Source organism: Phoenix dactylifera, chromosome 8, assembly GCF_009389715.1.
Source record: "Phoenix dactylifera cultivar Barhee BC4 chromosome 8, palm_55x_up_171113_PBpolish2nd_filt_p, whole genome shotgun sequence".
In the NCBI taxonomy this organism is placed as follows: domain Eukaryota; kingdom Viridiplantae; phylum Streptophyta; class Magnoliopsida; order Arecales; family Arecaceae; genus Phoenix; species Phoenix dactylifera.
The window spans coordinates 26,879,253-26,900,923 of record NC_052399.1 but is presented as its reverse complement, the minus strand read 5'-3'; the positions used below and the strand labels follow the sequence as shown (position 1 = coordinate 26,900,923).

The following is a 21,671-nucleotide window of genomic DNA, read 5'->3' as shown; positions in this document are numbered from 1 at the left end:
AAAAAGGAGGGTAAGTGGGCGAAATGTTTATATTATAAATGCTCGTAGATAAATTACTATGCGAGAAATGTTCCACCGTTAGTATTGTAGATGAAATCCATCTCGTTCATACCGCATAGGATTTGTATGAATCGACGAGTACTGTTTATACGTGGCGGATTTGAGCGGTCTGGGATAGACGGTTGTTAACTCCGATGAAGAGGGCACATAAGTCCGGGGCTGGGAGTAGGAGAGGTTCGGAATGGGTATAGCTGCTCTCCTGTGAGCCGAAGCGCGCGCCATTTCCACGCTACGCGTCCCAACAATATACCCAACAATATATATGCTGTGTTGCAGCTTCCGCCAGTGGGTTGGCCCATCGTCTCGGTACACCTAGAAATGGATTTGGTACCAGGGTTGTGCTTTCCTGGAGTTTGGTGCCAAAACAGGAAAGATGGTAATAAAAAATTAAAATAAATTAAAAAAATGGATAAATTATAATTATACTTAATAACTTAAAAAATTCATGCCTAAAGGTTTATTTTTTATCAAATACTTCATCACATAACTTAACAAAATATTAGTCAGATCGTTAACTTAAATGGAACCTAAATGTTACATTAGAAAAATTTAAAAATTGACCAAAATAGTCTTAAGCGGTATAATATCCATCCAAAAAGGAGAGAAGAAAGATATCATAGGTTTGGAGCTTGATCTTGGCGGCATCGATTGGGAGGAGGCAAATGTAGGTGAGAGCTCCAGCAAAAGCGCGAATGAGGGTGCGCTTGAGGACGAAGAGAGAGGTGAGGAGGGATCGGAAGAAGGCCCTAAGGGAGGGTCTGAGGCATCGAGGAAAGATAAAAGTGGGAGCTCTGGGGTTTGGGGTGGTGGAGGAGAAGAGAGGAGTTGATAGATTGGCAAACATTTTTTGGATTGGTTTCCTCCAAGGAGCTACCCTATCAAAAAGGTCTTTGGTCTTATAGCTTGATAGATTGAGTTGATTTGTAGACAGATTTACTTTTTCTTTTTCAAAGATTAATGGCACTCGAGTCGTGGTGCTCTTGCAAAGACTTGACAAGATACAACTTATTTTTTTTTGTCAATAGATGGATTTGCAAAGAGAGATTTTCTTCTCTTTTTAATACCAAATATCGATGATTATGGCTGCTTGGATTATGGTTTTGATTGTTGGGATATGATGCTGATTATTTTAAAATTTCGGCATGAAATATAATATAAAATTATTTTTTTTTTTCTAGTATGGATGAAATTGAATAATTTGATTAATAAACAAATGGATTTGGACTAAACATATTATGAATTGCACGTCACGGGCCGAAGCATAGATATTCTTGTTTGCCACTATGGGTCGAAGTGCAGTTATCTTGGTTTGCCACCATGAGCCGAAGCATGGATATTAGGGTTTGCCACTCTAGGCCGAAGCACAGTTATCTTTGTTTGCTATCATGGGCCAAAGCACGAATATTTGGATTGCTACTGCAGGCTGAAGCGCAGTTATCTTGGTTTGCCAGTCACAGGCCGAAGCATTACTATGAATAGTTCAAATCAGAAAGATAATGGTTGATCGAAAATCTGGATAAAATGGAAGATTAAGAATATAAAACCACGGTATGAAAATATCTTGCATATTTTCTAGAAAGTGTTATATGTTTGATGACTTACATTATGGATGCATATTATATCGAGTTACGTTGGATGGTCGGTATGAGTTTTTATAAGTTTGCCTATATTTTGATGAGGTTTGTAGTAATCTTATTTTAAATCTACTATATTTATATTAGTGTGAGTGTATAGAATTTTTACTAGGCTGTAAAGTTGACACCATCTTTTTCCTTCTTCTTTCAAAGTCACAGAATGCATAATTTCGGATGGGTTGGGCGTGAAGTTTGAACATCAAAGTTATGAGTTAGTTAGTTTACTTTTTGATACTGAGAAACATTTGAAGATTTTGTAACTGAACCAGTTGGATTATTTGAATATGATGGATTTATTTATTTGAATTGCTCAGTAATTTACTGTTTAGAGCATCACTCTAGGGCTCATGCGGCCATGTCACATGGCTGACCTAGGTGATGGGTTCGGGAGCAACAACTAGTGATCATGCCAAGGTGAAAATCGAAAGCTAAGAAATCCAATCATATGCACTAAATTATCTTCTTGCAAAGTGTGCTAAAAGACAACAACTCAAATATCAAGTAGCTCTAGTGCAATCAACTTCTAGTGACTCTAGATTCCTAACAAGCAATCCATAATGGTGGAAAGACTTGATAGTTCTATCATGGCTTGCAATTACAACCCCTAGACTCCACATAGCTGCCATAGATGCAAGCGAATGATATTGATGACGGAGATGATAAGGGTGATGATGACAACTCCCGACCATCAATGAAGGCTTAGGTGCTGAAGAAAGTTTTTTCTCAGGCCATTGGTGCAGATCTCTTTGATGAATTATTAGAAAAGAACCATATGCGAAAAAAAAAATAGACTAGATCTCTCAGGCAAGTGGATGCCTCTAAAATTTTCTATTACAGAAAACTAGCATCAAGAGTTTTGTTATTTAAGCCAGCTTGTCCATGGTCCAAGCCAAACCATAGAATTACAACCGATGCACCCTTCGAAAATAAGAGTTTGTATGCACGTAATGATTTGGATCCTTTTGATGATAGGTTGCCAAAGCTATGATAGTTTCATAGATAGATATAGAAATTCTCACCCATAGTGATAATGTTAAGGAATCATATTTACAGTACTCGCCAAGTAGAACTCAGAATTTCCAATCAATAGATCGGCATCCCCAATTTTTGCAATAGGGTGGGGGAGGGAAGCAAGAACAAAACCTGATCAAGAAGGGTTCTCGAAGAAAATTAACAACGCTAGTTAAACCATTTATCTAATGTAAAAAAAATTAAAATCATCCTATGAGAAAATAAGGCTCCTCTTTTATTTTTCCAACTCTCAAGTCTCTTCAAAGTCATCCATCTTCAAGAGTCTTCCTCTCTTTGAGATTGAGCGGCTAGAATTTCTTTCTCGCTTTGGCACCCTGCTATAAATAGTATGATTCAAACTTATTAATATAATTATCTTTAATTTGCCAATAAATTTAGAAAAAAAGATATATTACTTATCTTGCGAGCAAAACCAAACTATAGGTTCAAATAATTTCTAAAATTTCTGATAGAACCTAAGATTCTAATGAGTGCTCAAATGAAATCTTTGGTGAGCATTGTGAGCCAAGACCGTTAAAAGTCAAGATAAGAAAGAAAAGAAACCAACGATGGTCTAATGGTGGTCTAGAGGAGGAGAAGGAGAAGCATCAAGTAAGCCTACCTTATATCCCTAAGTACAATAAACAAAAAAATTTTCACTAAGACTAGGCCTATGCAAATGAACAAAAGGCTTTGGAAATATACAAAGACGAAATTCAATTTTTGCTTGAGAAAAACTTATTAGAAAAAGCTCCTCTCCATGAAGATGTGCTGCATTCTATGTTGAAAATGCGGCTAAAAATAAAAAAGAAGTTTCTAGGCTAGCAATCAATTATAAGCCTCTAAATAAAATATTATAATGGATAAGATATCAAATTCCCAATGAATAAGATCTAATAAGAAAGATCTAAGGTTTTTAGATATACTCTAAGTTTGATATGAAATGGCAATTCTAGCAAATTTAGATAAAAGAAGAAAATCGATACAAAATGGCTTTCACTACTCTTTTTGGATATTATGAATGAAAAGTAATGCCCTTTGGATTAAAAAATGTACCCTTTGAGATTATGAATGAAATATTCCTTTTATAAAATAATTTTGTCAGTATATATTGATGATGTACTAATTTTTTTAAGAAAAATCGACCAACATTGGAAACATCTCAACATATTCCATAAAGTAATAGTAAGAAGCAAATTAGCTGTTCCAGCAAAGGAAATACAATTATTATAATAAAAGATTAAATATGAACAAATTGTTACTTAATTTGCTGACCAGTTTCTTGACGTAATTAAAGAGAGGATAATCTTAACATATAGCTTGGGAAAGAATCCTTCGGTATGGATAGAACGGTGTTATAAAATGGTAAGAAAATTTTAATGGTCATCAATAGCCAAGCCGGGCTATTAGGATATGACTAGAGGAATTCTAAACAAAAAACTTGCAGATACTATTTATAAGGGAATATAGCCCTATAAAGTTTTAAGGTCATCCTTTAAAAGGAAGGCTAGTAAACCTATTTTAGCCTCCAAGCAAAATTTTAAATTAATAATTAATTTTACTTAGATAAGCACTTCATCATTATATAAAGTATTAGATTATAATTCAGTTTGAAGGATTATAATAAGAGATCAGAATTAGGACATAAAATATTTAATGATGGGAAGAAATTAATCCTTTAGCCGAGCTGTGTAATGATTTGAAAATTAGCAATTATACAACTCTTCACTACATCTCTCTCTCCTCCTTTGATACTCTCTCCCATTATCTCCTCTCTATCCACTTAAACATTCCGCCATCTCTTTTACCATCTCTCATCCCATCCACAACTATACTCTCTTCTATGTAAATCTTTTATGATTTATTAAGAGTGTGTTTAATATTCGTGTGTTCTCACCTCTGTATAAAGCATTTAACGGTGTACATTAGAGTGTGAGGAAGATCTACAACTCTTATAAGCATTGTTCCTACTCTAATAATAATTATTTACAGCTTCCATTTCAGTTTTATTTTTGGGCTCATTATCTTTCTTCTATATTAAGCTGAAATATAGATCTAGAGTAAGGTACGGTAGCAAAATATTAGAACAATACTATAGCAAAGAACTATAATAGATACTATGGCATGGCAAACTATCTCTAATAGTATTATGATTGGATTAAATTGCAAGTCTTAGTTAATCTATTTATCAAATTAAACTATAACTCACAATCAATCTATTTGATTTAAGATAATTATTTGTAGATTAATTATATATTTGCCTTATGGTTGTTGTTAATATGTACATATATATTAGATATATATGTGTACATGTATATATATAAATATATGTACATGTATACAGATATGTACATATATACTAAATATGTAAAGATATATACAAATATATATCCATTGCTTATATATATATATATATATGTATATGTATATGTATAGAGAGAGAGAGAGAGAGAGAGAGAGAGATCACATATATATATATATATATTAATATATATGTATATATATGTAGATATACATAGACATATGTACATATATATATATATATGTGTGTGTGTGTGTGTGTGTGTGTGTCATATATATATATATATGTGTGTGTGTGTAGATATACATACATATATATATATATATATATATATATATATATATATATATATATATATATATATATATATATATATATATATATATATATATATATATATATATATACACGCGCGCATGTACATATATAAGTATATATCCATATATAAATGTAAATATATACATATATGTTCATATCTCTCTCTCTCTCTCTCTCTCTCTCTCTCTCTCTCTCTCTCTATATATATATATATATATATATATATATATATATATATATATATAAGCAATGGATGGTTCAAGATGAGATCGGATATCGTATTGATGTACAAATTAGGATTTCCTTATAATATCTTAAACTTTTACCAAATAAATAACATATGGAATCTTTGTTAAGATTGCACCCAGGCAAACTCAACCTTTTTCCTTTTTTTGCACAAGTACCTTCTTTCCCTTCTTCTACTATTACTACTTTTTCTCGCCTCTCCCATTTAAGTAAAAAAAGAAAAAAAAGAAGTTTGGAGTGGTTTCTCAAAGAGATCATGAAGCTAGACTCCAGACACTGTCTTGAAAGGTAGCGAGAAAGTTGATAAAGCTCTTTCCTGGCCATACTGATATATTCCAGGGAACTGATATATGTACACCTCCTTTATTCACATATACACTCTGCCACTGCCCTATCTTCCCCTAAAAACTTCTAGATTGGAGAAGGACACAAGGGTGTAGGTTTATCACAAAAGGTAAGTTGATTTATATAAATCCACTCTAGCGGCAAATCTTTGAAAGGCAGGGGCATAAACGTCTTTAAAATAAAGAATCTCGTCGTTGGCGCTTCCTTGCGCCCGACCGGCTCAAAAGCCGAGTGATTTAGGCCGGCATCAAATTCTACTACACGCCCAGGTTCACATCCATCAAACCAACAAAGTAATTTTTGGACACGTGTAAAAATCCCATGGGACCCACGGAATGTCCAAAGATTCAGCCCGTAAAATTTGGCTAGGTTCACCGGATGTGACTCCCTGGAGGGCAATTTCGGGATTTCGAAGACAGTCTTAGGGGTTTTTAAACCGGGCACCCGAGGGGAGAGCATTTTGGCCGTGACCCCCGGTTCGATTACCCCTATTCGTGATTCCGCCTTCTCCTCTTCGGTGTTAGAAATCTCTCGCCCACCGTCTCTTTTTTTGGAGGGAAGTCTCTCGCTCCGTCGTCTCCCCGTTCTGTGGCATCGAGAGCTCCAAGAAGGGCATCAAGATTCTAGTTTCGATCAGGTTCGATCACAACCTTCTCTTCTTTCTTCTTCCCCTAACTCCTTTTCCTCTCCTTCTCCTTGTCCCTTTTGATCCGATCGTGTTTCGTTAATTTTTCTGCTTCCACAGTTGTTTTCTATGGTATTTGATGCTGTATCTTTGACTTTTTAGGAATATATATTAATTTTTTGATCATATAGTGGAGTATTATCGCGATAGGTTTGGATATGTTTTTTTCTTTCGTTTCTTGATCGTGTTTTTTAAGTCGCGTAACAAATAAGTATAGTTTAGGGTTTAATCGTTCTTGATAGGATGATTTATAAGTCTCGATTCCTTTGGTAGATCAAAATTTCTTCTTTCTTGTTACCGTTGTGCTTCTTTCAATTTCTTTAGTTTAAGAAACACTGGAATTGAATCACATTTTGTTGCTGGAGTCTAAAACTGCACACAGCTCTCCGGTCTCCTGCACACGCGCAAAAGGGTTTCCGCGATCGTCCTTCCCATTTCTATGCTTGTCACTTAATTCACCGTGCAATGATATAATTCTTCATATATTGCCGAAATTTGGTCCCATTCTTTCCATTTCTATTCCCCTGCCTTAATTCGGTTGAAATGTGATAATCTTTGTTGATTGCTGAAAATTAGGTCTTGACAGAGTGCAGCTTCTTATTTCTCTTGTTTAGACAGGTATTTGTATGTGAGCGTCTTTTGATTGATTTCATGTCGGGTTTATGTGAGCTGACGTATGCAGGACTACCCACATTATGGTGGATCTTCTTGCAAATGTGGAAGGATGGGAGTCGGGTCGGAGAAGTTCTTTTATGTTAAAATTTTTTGGATGTTTCTTGTTGGTGAATTTGTACAAATAACTCTTCGTGCTTAGTTATTGGTCTATTTGAAACTTCAGGGAGATCATATTCAAATTAAATTAGTTAGTTATTTGTAGAAAGAATTTTTAATTTGTGTTCTGTTTCTTAAATATTATTCTTTGTTTGTCATCATACATGGTCTACATGTTCATTCCACTGTTTCTCTCAAAGTTTCATCTATTGACCATTGGCAGCTTATAATCTTTCGTGGAGTCATTGATGTTATACTTGTTTTTCAATTGATTAGCTGCTTTTAATTGTGTTGCTGTTTCTTTCTTTACAGGAAGTTCTTGCCAGCTTGCACTAACCAATTATGCATTCTTGGCACAGATTCTTATTGGACAGAATAATTGTGCACATGACTCATGATGTTCAAGCTGATTCTTTGGATGTCATATAAATGAAGGATGCTCAGAACTTAGATTTTGATTTAAATTGGTGGTACAATGAATAGACCAAATACCCGCAACAAAAATAAGAGACAAAAGACTGAAGATAACAATGATCCTTCCTCTGAGATCCTGAGGTTTTTGGTTTCCTCTTCTACATATTGATCGCAATAATTATCTGTGAGCGTCTTTTCTGTTGCTAATGTTTTACCTTCTTTTCCCAGGAAGGTTCATTTAACTGGTGAAATCTCGAAAGGTGATATATGCCAGCTTTATTTGGTATGGAAGCCCAAATGTCATGGCTGCCGTGGAAACTCAAAAGATTCTCCTAATTGTTTTTGTGGGCTCATACCACCACCTAATGGAGCTAGGAAGAGTGGTTTATGGCAGAAGATGCCAGATATTATTCATTCTCTTGGTCCAAATCCTTGCAAGGACCTTCGTCCATCGATAGATACACCTGCAGGGTTGACTAATTTAGGTGCAACCTGCTATGCTAACAGTATACTTCAGTGCCTTTATATGAATACTTCTTTCAGGGCTGGCATATTCTCTGTTGAGTCAGACCTTTTAAAGCAGCATCCTGTTCTGGATCAGCTTGCGCGATTGTTTGCACAATTGCACTCAAGCAAGATGGCTTTTATCGACTCAGCTCCTTTCATTAAAACTTTGGAGCTGGACAATGGTGTTCAGCAGGATAGCCATGAATTCCTCACATTATTTCTCTCTTTGCTGGAACGTTCTTTAAGTCTTTCAAAGGTTCCCAATGCCAAAACTGTTGTGCAAGATCTGTTTCGGGGAACCGTATCAAATGTCACACGGTAAGACATGAACTTTTAAGAGAATCCTGGTGTTGCAGTTATGGTCCAAACTTTCAAAAATGTATTATCCCATGTTCTTTTCATATATAGTGGAGAGCCCGCTGTCTCAGTACTGAGGATCTTCAGTTCATATCTTCTCATTTGACTGATTTACTCTTTTCTTTCTTGTGTTATTAGGTACAACTTTCAGTTGTGTGATATTGTGAACGATTTTAATTCAGTGCAATTTTTAGTTTTCTCACTGTTAGCTTGTGTTATGTAGCTAGTAATACCATAATTCATCGATCGCCCATCTGCATAAACTTCATAAACTGTACATGCAAATATTGTTTCTACATCAGGTTGAGAAAAGGGAAAAAAGTCAAAAGGTCATTGGTGTCTTGCTAGTAAATTGGCCATCATGGCTGGTTGGGCAACTTAGTCAAGAGTAAAAGCTATATCCAATATTATTCTTGTAGGTTGATTGGCATTATTTTTAGCCCCTCATTGCCTTTATGCTCAATGTTATTTTTTTAGAATTTCATTTCATGCTACCGCTTGGTACTGATTTATAATGTTTTGACCTGAACGTTTACCTTCCCTAACTTTTTCCTGGGTCTTCTATTCCAAAATCATTATTAAATTTGTAAAATAGCTTGCTGGTGTGGTTCTTTTTGTGAAGCATAAGCAATTGCTGCATAGCTATTACTTTTGGTTAATGTGTTCAATTATTAAGGCGGAAAAAGTTTGCACTTGATGGTTTGATTTTGAACTCTGAATTAATTCCAAGTACAATAGTAGGGAAGGAGTAAGAAATGAAATTTGAAGAATTCATATTTCAGAATCTATGGTCAAGTTTATTGCTCCTTTTTATCTACTAAAACTAATGTGGAATATCAGGCAAAAATTTAACTTGTTATATGATTGTAATATTTTTTTCATTGGATAAAATTGGAGATGGTATGCAAGGGGTGCGATGAAGTTTTTAAAAATTGTATCTGTCTATATCTTACCAGAAATGACATGTTCGATGCAGACATATTGGCTGTGATTTAAGGTTTTTTATTATTTGAAAAATATAAGTTTTTTAGATGCGCATGAACAGTTGCGATCTGAAGATGATTTTTGTTTATTTTGTAAAATACATAGGAGAATAAGAGCAAAGCAATTAAGATGCCGCTCAACACCTAATATACATGGAGACTTGAGAAAGTTATGTGGTAAACCATATATGTAAAGATTCTTATCAGATCTTTATAGATAACATTAAGATAATAGAAGGGCACTCATTAAAATTTTCAAATGGCAGCCATACTCATGGTAGATATTTATGTTATGTCGGAAATTCTAAAAGTTATGCACACATGCACAATGAAAAAGGTGCGGCTACACGAGTATTTGGGATGCAAAGAAAAATTTGGTCACAAAACTTTCTTTCATTATAATAGCAGAGAAGATTGATAGAAGGGCTGCCTTAAAATTTTCAAATCGCAGACGTATTCATAGTAGAGATTTACTTTCTCTTCTTGGAATTTTAAAAGACTTGGCCATGGCAGAAAAAAATACAGCAATAAAGTGGCATTGGGTTACAAAGTAAAGTCCGATCATGAAACTCTCTCATTGTAATAGTTTAAACTCTCTCATTGTAATAGTAGAGATGTATTGAAGGCTGCTCTTATGGTTCTTGCATACATGTTCATATGCAATTCTTGGAGAAGCACATATAGATGCATCATCTGATAGAAAGCTGGCATGCACCATCCATGCAAACATATTCTTGTCTCCGTGTAGGTATATTGGTGTATGTTGTCTTATTTTGTTCATTGACATTTATAGTTGTTCTTTAGGCATATCTAACTATTAGTTTCTTAATTCTTAATATCATCCAAAAATCAAGGTTTGCGATCTTGGTATTGGATATCATATTGGTTTGGTACTAGGTTGGTATGCTATATTATTGTGTTATGCAAAAGCGTATTTGTATGGTACCAATTCACTATTTTTGTTTTTTTTGGTTATTATGAATATTTTAAGGTTTAGGGTCCTTAGAATTGTGATTTTAAGGTTGTTTTGATGTTATTTTATTTCATATTGGTTCTTAGTACTATGTATATTTTTTAGCCCATGGGTATGTCTTAATTAGCACTTATTATTGAAATTTATTTGAATTTGGGCTTAGAATTGGGTAGCCATAATTGTGCCTAAATTTGAACAAAAATTATTGCCAACAAAAGACAACAAGTAACATGCACACACCCAAACATGCTATTAATATTTTAATTTTCTAACATTATTTTTAATATAATTTTAAACTATATATATTTTTAATCTAAAAATTACTCGATAAATGAAAAATCATGATTTCTTCTTCAATGCGTAAATCATCTTTAGATCCACAACATATCATGAAGTTAGTCTAAAATATAAAATTTTGGGATGGTCTCCCTTTATTTTAACTTTTTGGCCTATTTTAGGTATAAAAAGAAAACAAAGTGAAGAATGAAGAAGAGGGGGATTACACTTGATCTTGACTTGGATTTGGGTTCAAAACCACAAAAAAACCCTTCCTTAATTTTCCTCTCCTTCTCACCTTTTCCTTAATGCTCTTATCAAAAAAGAGGGGAGAAAGGCATCGGGGTGCCTTTTCCTTCCATTTTAGTCACCGGAGGGCTTGTAATTGACTCGAACCGGGTCATACCGAGTGGAACTGATCAGGTTGTTCCACTCGGTTTGGATTGGTTGATACCGTGTCCTGAACCGAACTTTCAAACCATCTCGGTTCTGTACTAGTTTGGTACGATACATCCTGATTTAGGCGATTCAATACAGTACACATTGAACCTCGCGCGGTTTTGGTCAGTTTTGCAAACCATGATCTAAATATTCGAGGATATGGTGTATTGATTTTTAGTAATGTGAAGCAGCAAAAAAATTTACTGTATACTTTTATCTTTTTTTCTTTAATGTGACTATAAATTACAGTTCTTGTTCCCAACTTCTATTTGAATGTTTTGTTTGATATTTTAGATTAGTGATGCTATTGCATTGCTTTGTTTGATATTTTAGATTAGTGATGCTATTGCATTGCAGTATAAATAAATTGTGCCCCAATAATATTTATCTTGAAGGTGCTCAGTGTGTGGGAAAGATTCTGAAGCATCGTCAAAAATGGAAGACTTCTATGAACTGGAGCTGAACATTAAGGGTTTTGATAATCTAGATGAAAGTCTAGATGATTACCTAAGCTTGGAAGAATTGCGTGGAGAAAATCAATACTTCTGCGAGTCATGTTTTACTAGAGTTGATGCTACGCGTTGCATAAAACTACGGTCACTCCCTGCGGTGCTTAATTTCCAGCTAAAGCGTTATGTTTTCTTGCCGAAGGTTCAATTTCTCAATCTTAGGGATCTTTTTCTTTTCTTTGATATCTGAATTTTATACGAGTTGAAGGTGACAGATAGGCTGCTGGTAGTAGTTCTCTTGGTGGTTGCACCAGAGACATGGGACTAAACCCTGCCTTCCATAAGGTTGGGGAGGTTTAGGGGTTTGCACTAGATTGTGAACTATCTGATGCATTAGAACATGCTTGAAAGTGGCTATTCTGATCTATGTTTTACATGTTTTTTGCCTGCAGACAACAACAAAGAAAAAGATAACTTCAGCATTTAAGTTCCCTAGGCGACTAAATATGGGAAAAAGATTGTGGGACCCCTCTGAATCAGGTTTGATGTATGACCTTTCTGCCATTTTGATTCACAAGGGCACTGCTGTTAATAGTGGACATTATGTTGCACATATTAAGGATGAAAGCAGTGGGCAGTGGTGGGAATTTGATGATGAGCATGTTTCTAAGTTGGGTTATCACCCCTTTGGAGAAGTCACCTCAAATTCATCTGCACCAAAGCCAAAGTTAAATTGTTCCGGGCAAGTGGAATCCATTGCAAATGGAAAACATCTTAAAACTGACCAGACAACCGATTCAGATTTCAGCAATCCTATTCATGAGATATTTTCTTCTACTGATGCTTATATGTTGATGTATAATCGTGTTACTGACAAGGAGACCAACATCTATCTGAACAGAAAATGTGGGGCCAATGATATGGACATAGATGTAAAGAACAGTTCTCTTCCACCTCATTTGTCTAATGAGATTGAAGCGTTGAATGCATCATATGCCCATGCTTGTGAAGACTACCAGCATAGAAAAGATAGGCAGGTGTCTTATATAACAGAACGTCGACAAGAAGTAAAATCAGTTCTTTCAGAAGCCCCTGTTGACCCACTTGAAGATTCATATTTTTGGGTTTCAACAGAATGGCTTCGCCAGTGGGCAGACAATATTACTCCTCCGTAAGTTAAGACCTACCCTTGTTTTTTTCCTTTTTCTGTTGTAGAACATCTGATTCTATGTTTAGATATATGAAAGTGCTTGAAATAGATGTACATCTGAATAAGCTAGGTGCTTCAAATTTCAATGCATTAAGCAAGAGTGTGTTGATATCTGGTATGAGAGACAGAGCACATTATTTTAAATTGTTAATTAGCTAGAAAGGAGCATTACTTTCTTATCTATCAGCACAAGTGTTGGCTTTTGATTTGGCTTCTTCAAATATGAGATAAGCTGAGATTGGTCCTGAATTTCAAGCTGAAATTCATTTCAGAGCATTCTTGACCAGACACATGCTCAATTAACCTTGTCTTGTTATGCTCCTATGCATAAAGTGTTATGAATATCTTATTTGATTCATGACCTTTTTTCTTTTTAAACTGGGTTGAGATGTCTTTGTGTGATATAGGCTTTTTCAAGTAATTTTCAAATGCCGACTATTATCTCATCGACAAAAGCTGATGAGCCCAAAAACAAACCTATATTACTGAAGTTCATGTATTCTAGTCTAAGTTTTTGAAACTTCTATAAAAGATGCCTATCACTATACTTTTAAACGAGCCTAACAGGTGTGAGGGACAGCTTGAGCTTGGCTTGAAAACCTAGATGGCTAGCTCAAGGTTGGCTTAAGATAGAAAGGTGCAGCTTAATCTCTTCTCAGTCAATATCAAGCCAACATGTGCTTGTTTCACTTTAGTCTCGAAACATCAATTTGAGCTGGACATGGTTTCTCAGCTTGAAGCTCGCTTTCTAGTGGTTATAGAGGAGAATCCTAACCCTAGCCATCTCCTCCCTTTTGTCTCTTCAATCTCAGATGTATTGGCTTTGAAGCTTTTCTTCAAGGAGGGACCACCTGGGTTGGTAAGGTCATGATGGATGGAGGCAGAACAAGAAGAATTGGTTCTACTAGATTGATGCCTTGATGGAGAGGATTGCTATCTATTGGTCTCGTACTATATACATGGGAAGGCAGATGTCAGGAGGCAGGGGAGGGAGGTGAGCTACATGGATAGGATGCTATATTTCATGGTGAGGAAGAGGCAGGAGACAATTATGCTGAGATAGAGGAAGAGGGAGGATACAATTATGCTGAGATAGAGGAGGTTGAAGTTAGAGGCTGCAGAAGGGTAGGATAGAAAGGAGAAAAATCAAAGGAATGGGCCGTGCTGCAGCTGTCTCTTTGTGCGTGCGTGTGTGTGTGTGTGTGTGTGAGAGAGAGAGAGAGAGGGGGGGGGGGCCTAAGGCATGCTTTCGCCAAAGGCATGCTGTCTCTATTTATTAGCAAGTAAACCTTAGAGCTTTTAATTAAGATCTAATGGCTGAGAATCTTTCTTTTAACAGACTATAGTAATGGTTCATAATTTATTAGTATATATTGATTTTTATTGATGAATAACTAGTAAATGACCATCTTTCTAACCTTTTTGGTGGCTATCATCTAGATGAACTTGTCTCATGAAGAAGGTTCTCCATGATGAAGCAACAATTCTTTAGAAAAATTGAACCTCCAGTTGCATGACTTTTTTTAGGATTGGTTCTATACTCAGCAGTCATTATGATTATGGATAATTCCCTATCAACTAAGTTATTTTTTTAGTTTTTATAAATGGTTATTCTTATGCCATTGTTTGCAGTCTTTGAACTGTTTTCTTCAGTGTACTGGAGTTAATTTGATGATCAGTGGGAGGCCTGCTTGTTGCTCTTGTGATATGACATTTTGGTATTTTTCTACAGCTGCCTTGACAACAGCTTAATTCAATGCATACATGGAAAAGTTCCTGTTTCAATGGTTACATCAATGAAGCGTTTGTCAAATACAGCTTGGCAGAAATTGCTGTCTAAAGTAAGTAATTATGCTGATAGATATATGTGGCTGGCATCATTCTGTCAGATACTAAATTGTCATTTTACCTTCTAGTTTCTTCTTTTTGTGAAACGGCACTTGTGGTGCAAATGCTATACTTAATGGAAAGTCTGGATGTGTATATCTGTCATGTGTTGTTCAACTGACCTCACTTGACAAGCTTGTGAGATAGAAAAATTGATGAGCGTGAGAGCTAGGAAAATGGGATAATCTAGAAACAAACAGATGGATGGCTGGTGCTTAGTTTCATGATGGGGAAAAACATCTCAAAATGCAATACTAAGAAGAGAGACATCAGACAATCATTAAACAATTAGCAGAGTCCTAATGGGGGTGCCAAATGTTGAAAGTTAAAATCTTTTTAATGCTATAACATATTCAAAGGTCTTGAATAAACCATGCTTATTATAGTTTAAGTATTCTCAGTGATGGGCCACAGGATAAGGATAAGCTGAGGGCTTTTTTGGTACCATTTTTTTCTGTTCTTTTTTTAAAAGTAGAAACACAGAATCCAATGCAAAAAATTTGTTTGGTTATGCTGTTTCTATTTTGTTGATAAATAACTTCCGTTATTTCTAGAAAAAGTGGAAGTGAAAAAATTTCACTTTCACTTTTTTTTAAAAAAAACGACATTTTAGGGTGGAAAGAAGTCCCTGTGCCTGTCTACCGTCTATTTGGTTTCCTTCCCTTAGTCTGCCTCCCCTTCCTCCAACCCTTCTCCATCTCCAACAACAACCTTGCAAGCCTCCTTCCCGCTGGCCTTTCCCTCCTCCTCTGCCGCCACTCCCTTGACCTTAGCCATAATGCCTTCTTCTGCCACTTATTGGAAGATCTCGGCAACATCCCCTCCATCCGCTCCCTCAACCTCTCTTCCAACTCCCTCTCTTCTCTTCTCTTTGCTACCTGTTCCTCCCTCTGCTACTTCTCCCTCGCCGAGAATCACCTCCAAGGCACCATCCCCTCCATGCTCTCCCACTGCTCCTTCCTTCTGCACCTCAACCTCTCCAACGACCAACTCTTCGGCTCTCCCCTCCGTGCTTTGGTCTCTCTCTCTCGGCTCTGAGGCCTCGACCTCTCTTGCAATTCCTTCTCCGGGAGCGTCCTTGAGGTCGTCGCCAATCTCCACAACATCAAGAACCTCGACTTGAGCTTCAATCGCTTCTCCAGGTTGTTCCCAGTTGGTGTCAGCCTCTACCTGCACTTGACCAGCCTAGATTTGAGTGGCAATGCTGCTCTTTTGGATTCCATCCAATGGCTTGGCTCCCCTACTTTCCTCAACTTGTCAAACAACTAGCTTTCCAATGATCTTCCGGCCTAGATTGGTAACATGACCACCCTCCAGCACTTGGACTTGTCTAGCAACCAGTTGAAAAACCGAAAGTTGGAAATTTCTCTTTATTATATTTTTCTGGCAAAAAAATTGACCCAATCATATTGGAGCTAGTCCATAAAAGGTCTTTTTTTGTGTAAGAAAATGTGGTCAAAGCACATTGCATGCCTCTTCCAATGTAGGTCAACTCGTTGATGGCTATGCCATTTCTTTTTTCCATTGTTACAAAAAATTTAGTGACTACCAAACATGATTTTGTTGTCAGAAATCTGAAAATGGAAACAGAATTCCTGTTTCTAATTTCTTTGAAAAAGAAACGTGACAATGATGCCATTCACAACCTAAAATTTAAACTTTTATTATTATTTTTGAATACAGAGACAATAGTTATTAGGAGTCTACTATTTCAATCTTGTAATCATATTGAAAAATATAATTTCATTTTTGGAAAACCCTAGAATTTTTCTTGGTGGCAATTTTTGTACTTATTGCATTCATGGTGATTGGCCCACGGGACCCAACATTTTCTCCCTCACATTGGATGTGCTTGATACTATAGGTTCGTGGTGTCACATCGTTATTGCGACCTTCAATATTAGTCCAGGTTCAATGCATGTGCCAAACATAGTGATTTTTATCACAAGTTGACTGCTCAGCTTTTTGGAATTTCTTTTCACTTTGTGTTTTTGCTAATCCATCATTTTGGCGTGCAATATTTATTTTGCTTGTAGGTTATTAAATGGCCTTTGATTTCTTCATTACTACTTACCAGCATAGTCATTCGGGACCATATCTTGGTAATGTACTGAAAAAGGAAAACCTCCATCAGCATGGTGTTTTTCAATTGACACCTAAATCTTATTTATGATTCAATCGACTATCTTTAACTGTGATATACATGCATTGAAGTTATGGATCAATGGATCACACGGAGCTAAATTGGAAGGCAGAGGGTGGGTGCCAGCTGGTTCAGCTGGTATTGTTGTTGGAGGTTGCACTTTTTGTAAGTGATTAGTGAAGCAAAAAAGATGAATAAGTGAATAGTAAATATACAAAAAATGCTGCAAAGGGATTACCCCTTTCTTACAGGAGGGTGATACGGAAAACTGAAGTCACAATGCCTATGTAAAGGACAAAATAAAACACCAATAACCAACCAGTATCAGACAATTCACAAGCCTGACTATTATGGTATAATATATTAACTACCATCTGCCCAAAATTCCACTTCATTCAAATATATGCCTAGTTACTCTTCTTTGACTTGGAAGGGCTAAGTCTTTGGTTTCTTTTGCTTTCAAAGACAAAATATCATGCATGTAAATCCTCTTATTCTTCATATTGTTTTTATTGATAGGGAAAAGACTCACCTCCAAAAAGTTTCTGGTGGAGCCTTTTAAGTTCCTAAGACATGACTTGACCCTTGAACAACCTCAATTTACTCTTAAAAAGGACCCTGTGTGAGAGCTTTAAATTATAGTTGCTGAGGTCATAAAATTTAAGAAAGATGGCCTGATAGTCCAATACCTCAATTAGTATGAAACACTTCTTATGAGTTTTGCTATGTTGTCTATTTGCTTGCACATGATGGATGATCTTAGAAGTTGTTATCCTGTATGTACAATGTAATTTATATATATATAGTACCTCTCTATAAAGGTACGCAAATATGTTAATGCGAATGACAAAGATCAAAAGGATTCAAATCTCAAGGATTGGTATCATATCAATGGTTGGCCTGTATGGTATGATTCTTAATACAGGGGCAGTATAGGGGTAATGTGACTTGATATGCTTGGGTACATATGAGGAAAAAAAGAAAGCAAGTGTACCAAATAATAAGCCTCTGTGTGACACAACATGAGCCAGGTTCCCCAATATTGACTATGGCCAGTACGTTATGTACCTGCTGGTATGGAGCAGGTGCGCACGAGGTTTCAACCCTTGGTTCATATACATGTGTACGCTTGTATATGTAGTTTTGGATAGGAACAAGGACTTGACATCAATTTGAACAGTAGAGTGTAGCATGTACATCACCTGTGGTTTGGGAAACATGAACCAGAAGTGGGGAAAACATGGTCAGCCAGAGATGTCTTGCAAATGTTTCAAGTAGAATAGAAGTGTTCTGAAGCTACCAGTAGCGTGAAAGGTAAAAATTGGTTGAAACTGCCATTTTGATACTCATTCTAAATACTCTTTTCCAACCAATCCTTTTCTAACCCTGTAAAATATATCAGATATAAAAGTTTTTCAATATTCTTGATTATTTTGTTTTAATTATGTACCATTCTTCAAAATCTTCTTATTTCCTATGGCTGCCTATTTGCCTTTTCACAAAAGCAATGTTAAAAATGATGTGATAGGTTTAATGCTTCAACCTTGGTTTTCCACATGATTGCGAAAAATTCTTTTCATCTTTTTTTAATTGAATCTGTGTCTTAAAGGTTCTATCCTTTTGACACCCTGAGTTAGTTGATAAACATTTTTGTCTGCAGCAGTTCACATCTGACATTATCAGAATCTAATCGTAGTTTTTGTTGTTTAATTTTTCTATAATAAAATCAACAATTTTTGGGTATGTAGAGTCCACTGCCTTTTAAGAGGCTTCATTTAGTGCAAGGTACGCCATAGCAAGGCATACCGTATTGTACCGATTTGGTACTATTTATGGTATGGGGTGTATACTGACACTCAGTATGCCGAACTGGCTCTTATACCAGGCGCACTGACGCAATAACTAGGTGGCACCGGTACAGAGTCCGGTACCGAGATAGCATACCTTGAATCAGTGGAGAGTTGTCCATTTTGGTTATATTCTCACAATTTCTTTATTTGCTGAAAAGAAAAATTTCATTAGATTCCTGCAAATACTATGATTTCATTGTCTACTCTTCTACGAAAATAATCCCACCAGTTGTCCTGTATGGGCAGGAGAAACCAAGCATATATTTCTTTTACTTTTGTTCCTTGTTCCGATCAGCTACCTCATTGGCCTCCCTAGCCTTGTGCACAATAGCATAGTCCATCCAATTTGTACTCAGCACTGTAGTTTCATCTATATATTCCTTCAAATACTACGGGATGCACTTTTTCCTTGCAAACTATACTTATTTCAAACCCCCCTCCCTCCTCAAACCCAGGTCCTGCTGGTTTCTAAATAAACCTGAATCAAGTTCACTTTTTCTTTTGTCAAAGAAAGGTCCACTTTATCAGCTTTATTCGAGTTTATTTAGCCAAACAACTTCTTGGGCATCTAAATAGCCCCAATAATGAGGACTATTTTGGTATTTCAAAGAAAAGAAAAAAAGAAAACTGAAATGGTACCTTTTCTGTACTTAATTGGCTTTAACCAGGTTAAAACTGTTTGGGTGTTTGGAGTCAAATAGTTTTACCTAGTTAATGAGGAAGAAGTGTGTTTTTGAATAATTTTATTCAAATATTCTGATTAAACTCATTAAAGTCATTTGGGAACCGAGGAGAGCCTAATTTTAGCTGAACTTACCCAGAGTTGGATTGACGTTCCAATTCTCAGCAAATTTTGGATTATGATTCATTTGCTAGATTGGATCAGATTAGTGTCTTTGGTTAATTAATCGCGTGCCAGACCCAATCTGCTTGCAGCACTATATCAGATATGCATGACTACCATGGCACACTGTCAAACTACAATGTAATGATCTCTATGAGTTGATGACTATTAATTGTAGAAACAGGTTTCCTGTCTATCATTCCTAAGGATCTTGTATCGTTTATTGAGCTATGTGGCATTTCAACCAATTCCATGTGACACATATGCATGTTCATATGTTTTTGGTATAAGCATGTGCCCATTTAAGTTTTGGTACGTTGCTGCGTCAGATTCTTAAGGTCATCTTGACACTTGGACACTTTAATTGCATTTCTAGATAATAGTGCTTGTCTTCTAGATGACAGCATTTACTAGAGGAGGGTAGATAGTTTTGTTACCAAAAGAAGTCTCGAATAAGCTACAAGCCACTTCTAATTGGAATTGCACCCTTGGTGGTGTAAATTGAATTGCTTTGGATGGAATGATAATATCATTAATAATTATGATATTTTTCATGCCTTTGAGTTCTGTTTTCCCCTTTTCAGCTTTAAGTAAACTTGATGGATTCCTATTTGTTATACGTTATTTCTTGTTTTTCGTTTGAATAATTAAATATTATTTTATTTATAGTCTTTTTTGTCATCGTATCTGCTATTCTTGGTGATATCCATGTTCTCTCATATTTTCAGTATGGAGGGGGGCCAACATTGAGCGGTGATGATTACTGCATCGACTGTCTTAAAGATAGGGCTAAGAATGCAGCATGTGCAGATGATTATCGAGATCGAAGAGCTTCTTTAAGGCAAGTGGCAGAGGCAGCCCTTGCTGGAGATTGTCCAGATGGTGCTTCATATTATGTGTCTAAAACATGGTAAGATTCTTCATAGGGGCTTTACTATTTATTCGATCATTTTATTTTAGTCCTTTTCAATATTCTGGATGTGCATGCTTAAGAGTTAAGAATGGTCAACTTCTCCAGCCTTGGTATAGAGCTATTTATGGCAGGGCACCAGTGAGGTGGAGTCTGCCAAAATTATCAGCTCCCTGTCTGGAGCCCTTGTCTAGGCCTGTCTAGATGCATGTCCGATTTCATTGGCCCAGTTTTGGTCTAGTTTGTCTCCGCTTACTCTTAGCGTTGCTTCTGAAACTTTTGGCCATATTTGTTAGAAGTCCAGGTCTCCAAACCCTTGTATGTAATTTCCTTTCTATTTGATTGATACATGAGTTATGTAGGCTGACTAGGCGAGTCTCACTATGACATTTTCTCCATATTTTCCAGAATCTTCCTGATAATTATGGAAATTGTGCATAAAACAACTGAAAACCAATAAATATATGAAATACCTTTTGGCTGTACATTTTGCAATTCTTATTTGCAGTAGATAACCATATATAAATTTTAAATATCTCACCAACTCACTTTCTTTTTTTTTTTTTCATTCTTAAACTTCTATTCTGTATTTTGCTTATATTATGAAACTTTTGAAACAAAACCCAGAAATAGACAAATCAGAAGTCTCATTGAAGCTTCCTCTGTTGCTAACCTGTAAACAAGAATTATTACTAGGTTAAGGTCTGAAGGGTGACAAATTGGATCCAGGACTAGTGTAATTGTCTGGACGGCTGATTTCCAAATGCAATGCTTGATCTTTTTGGCTGTTGAGAGTTGTTTCAAAAGACGTCCAATTCTGCCCTCTTGATCTGGGGCCTTATTTATCCCAAGAAGGACGAGGCCTTGAGGCCTGTGGGTGAGGTCTGTCCTCTTGCAGATGTGGTGTTGCATTGCTAGGTCACGGTTAAAGTTGTCATTGGTTCATTATGATCTTTCTTTCACTTATCAGGGCATCATGTGAATGGATTGTGTCATCAAGTCAGGTAATTGAATTATTTGAACGATTGGGTTAAGGATAAACTTAACGATCGCCT

The 21,671-nt window shown here is 36.1% G+C and overlaps 1 protein-coding gene across 4 annotated transcripts in view; it reads left to right on the top strand.

The window, feature by feature from the left end:
* Positions 1–6,389: 6,389 nt before the first annotated feature.
* The window catches only part of LOC103708645 (ubiquitin carboxyl-terminal hydrolase 26), a 35,894-nt gene continuing 20,612 nt past the window's right edge, over positions 6,390–21,671 (top strand). For 2 of the 4 annotated variants that reach the window (XM_017843196.3, XM_026805245.2), the window contains exons 1-7: positions 6,390–6,553; positions 7,685–7,927; positions 8,015–8,611; positions 11,719–11,974; positions 12,225–12,943; positions 14,715–14,823; positions 20,435–20,616. In XM_017843196.3, coding sequence (XP_017698685.1) covers positions 7,848–7,927; positions 8,015–8,611; positions 11,719–11,974; positions 12,225–12,943; positions 14,715–14,823; positions 20,435–20,616 — 1,943 coding nt within the window. In that variant the 5' untranslated portion in view covers positions 6,390–6,553; positions 7,685–7,847. Of the gene's footprint in view, positions 6,554–7,684; positions 7,928–8,014; positions 8,612–11,718; positions 11,975–12,224; positions 12,944–14,714; positions 14,824–20,434; positions 20,617–21,671 lie in introns of those variants that run through there. The other 2 variants (XM_008793671.3, XM_026805246.2) reach the window with 2 other exon arrangements.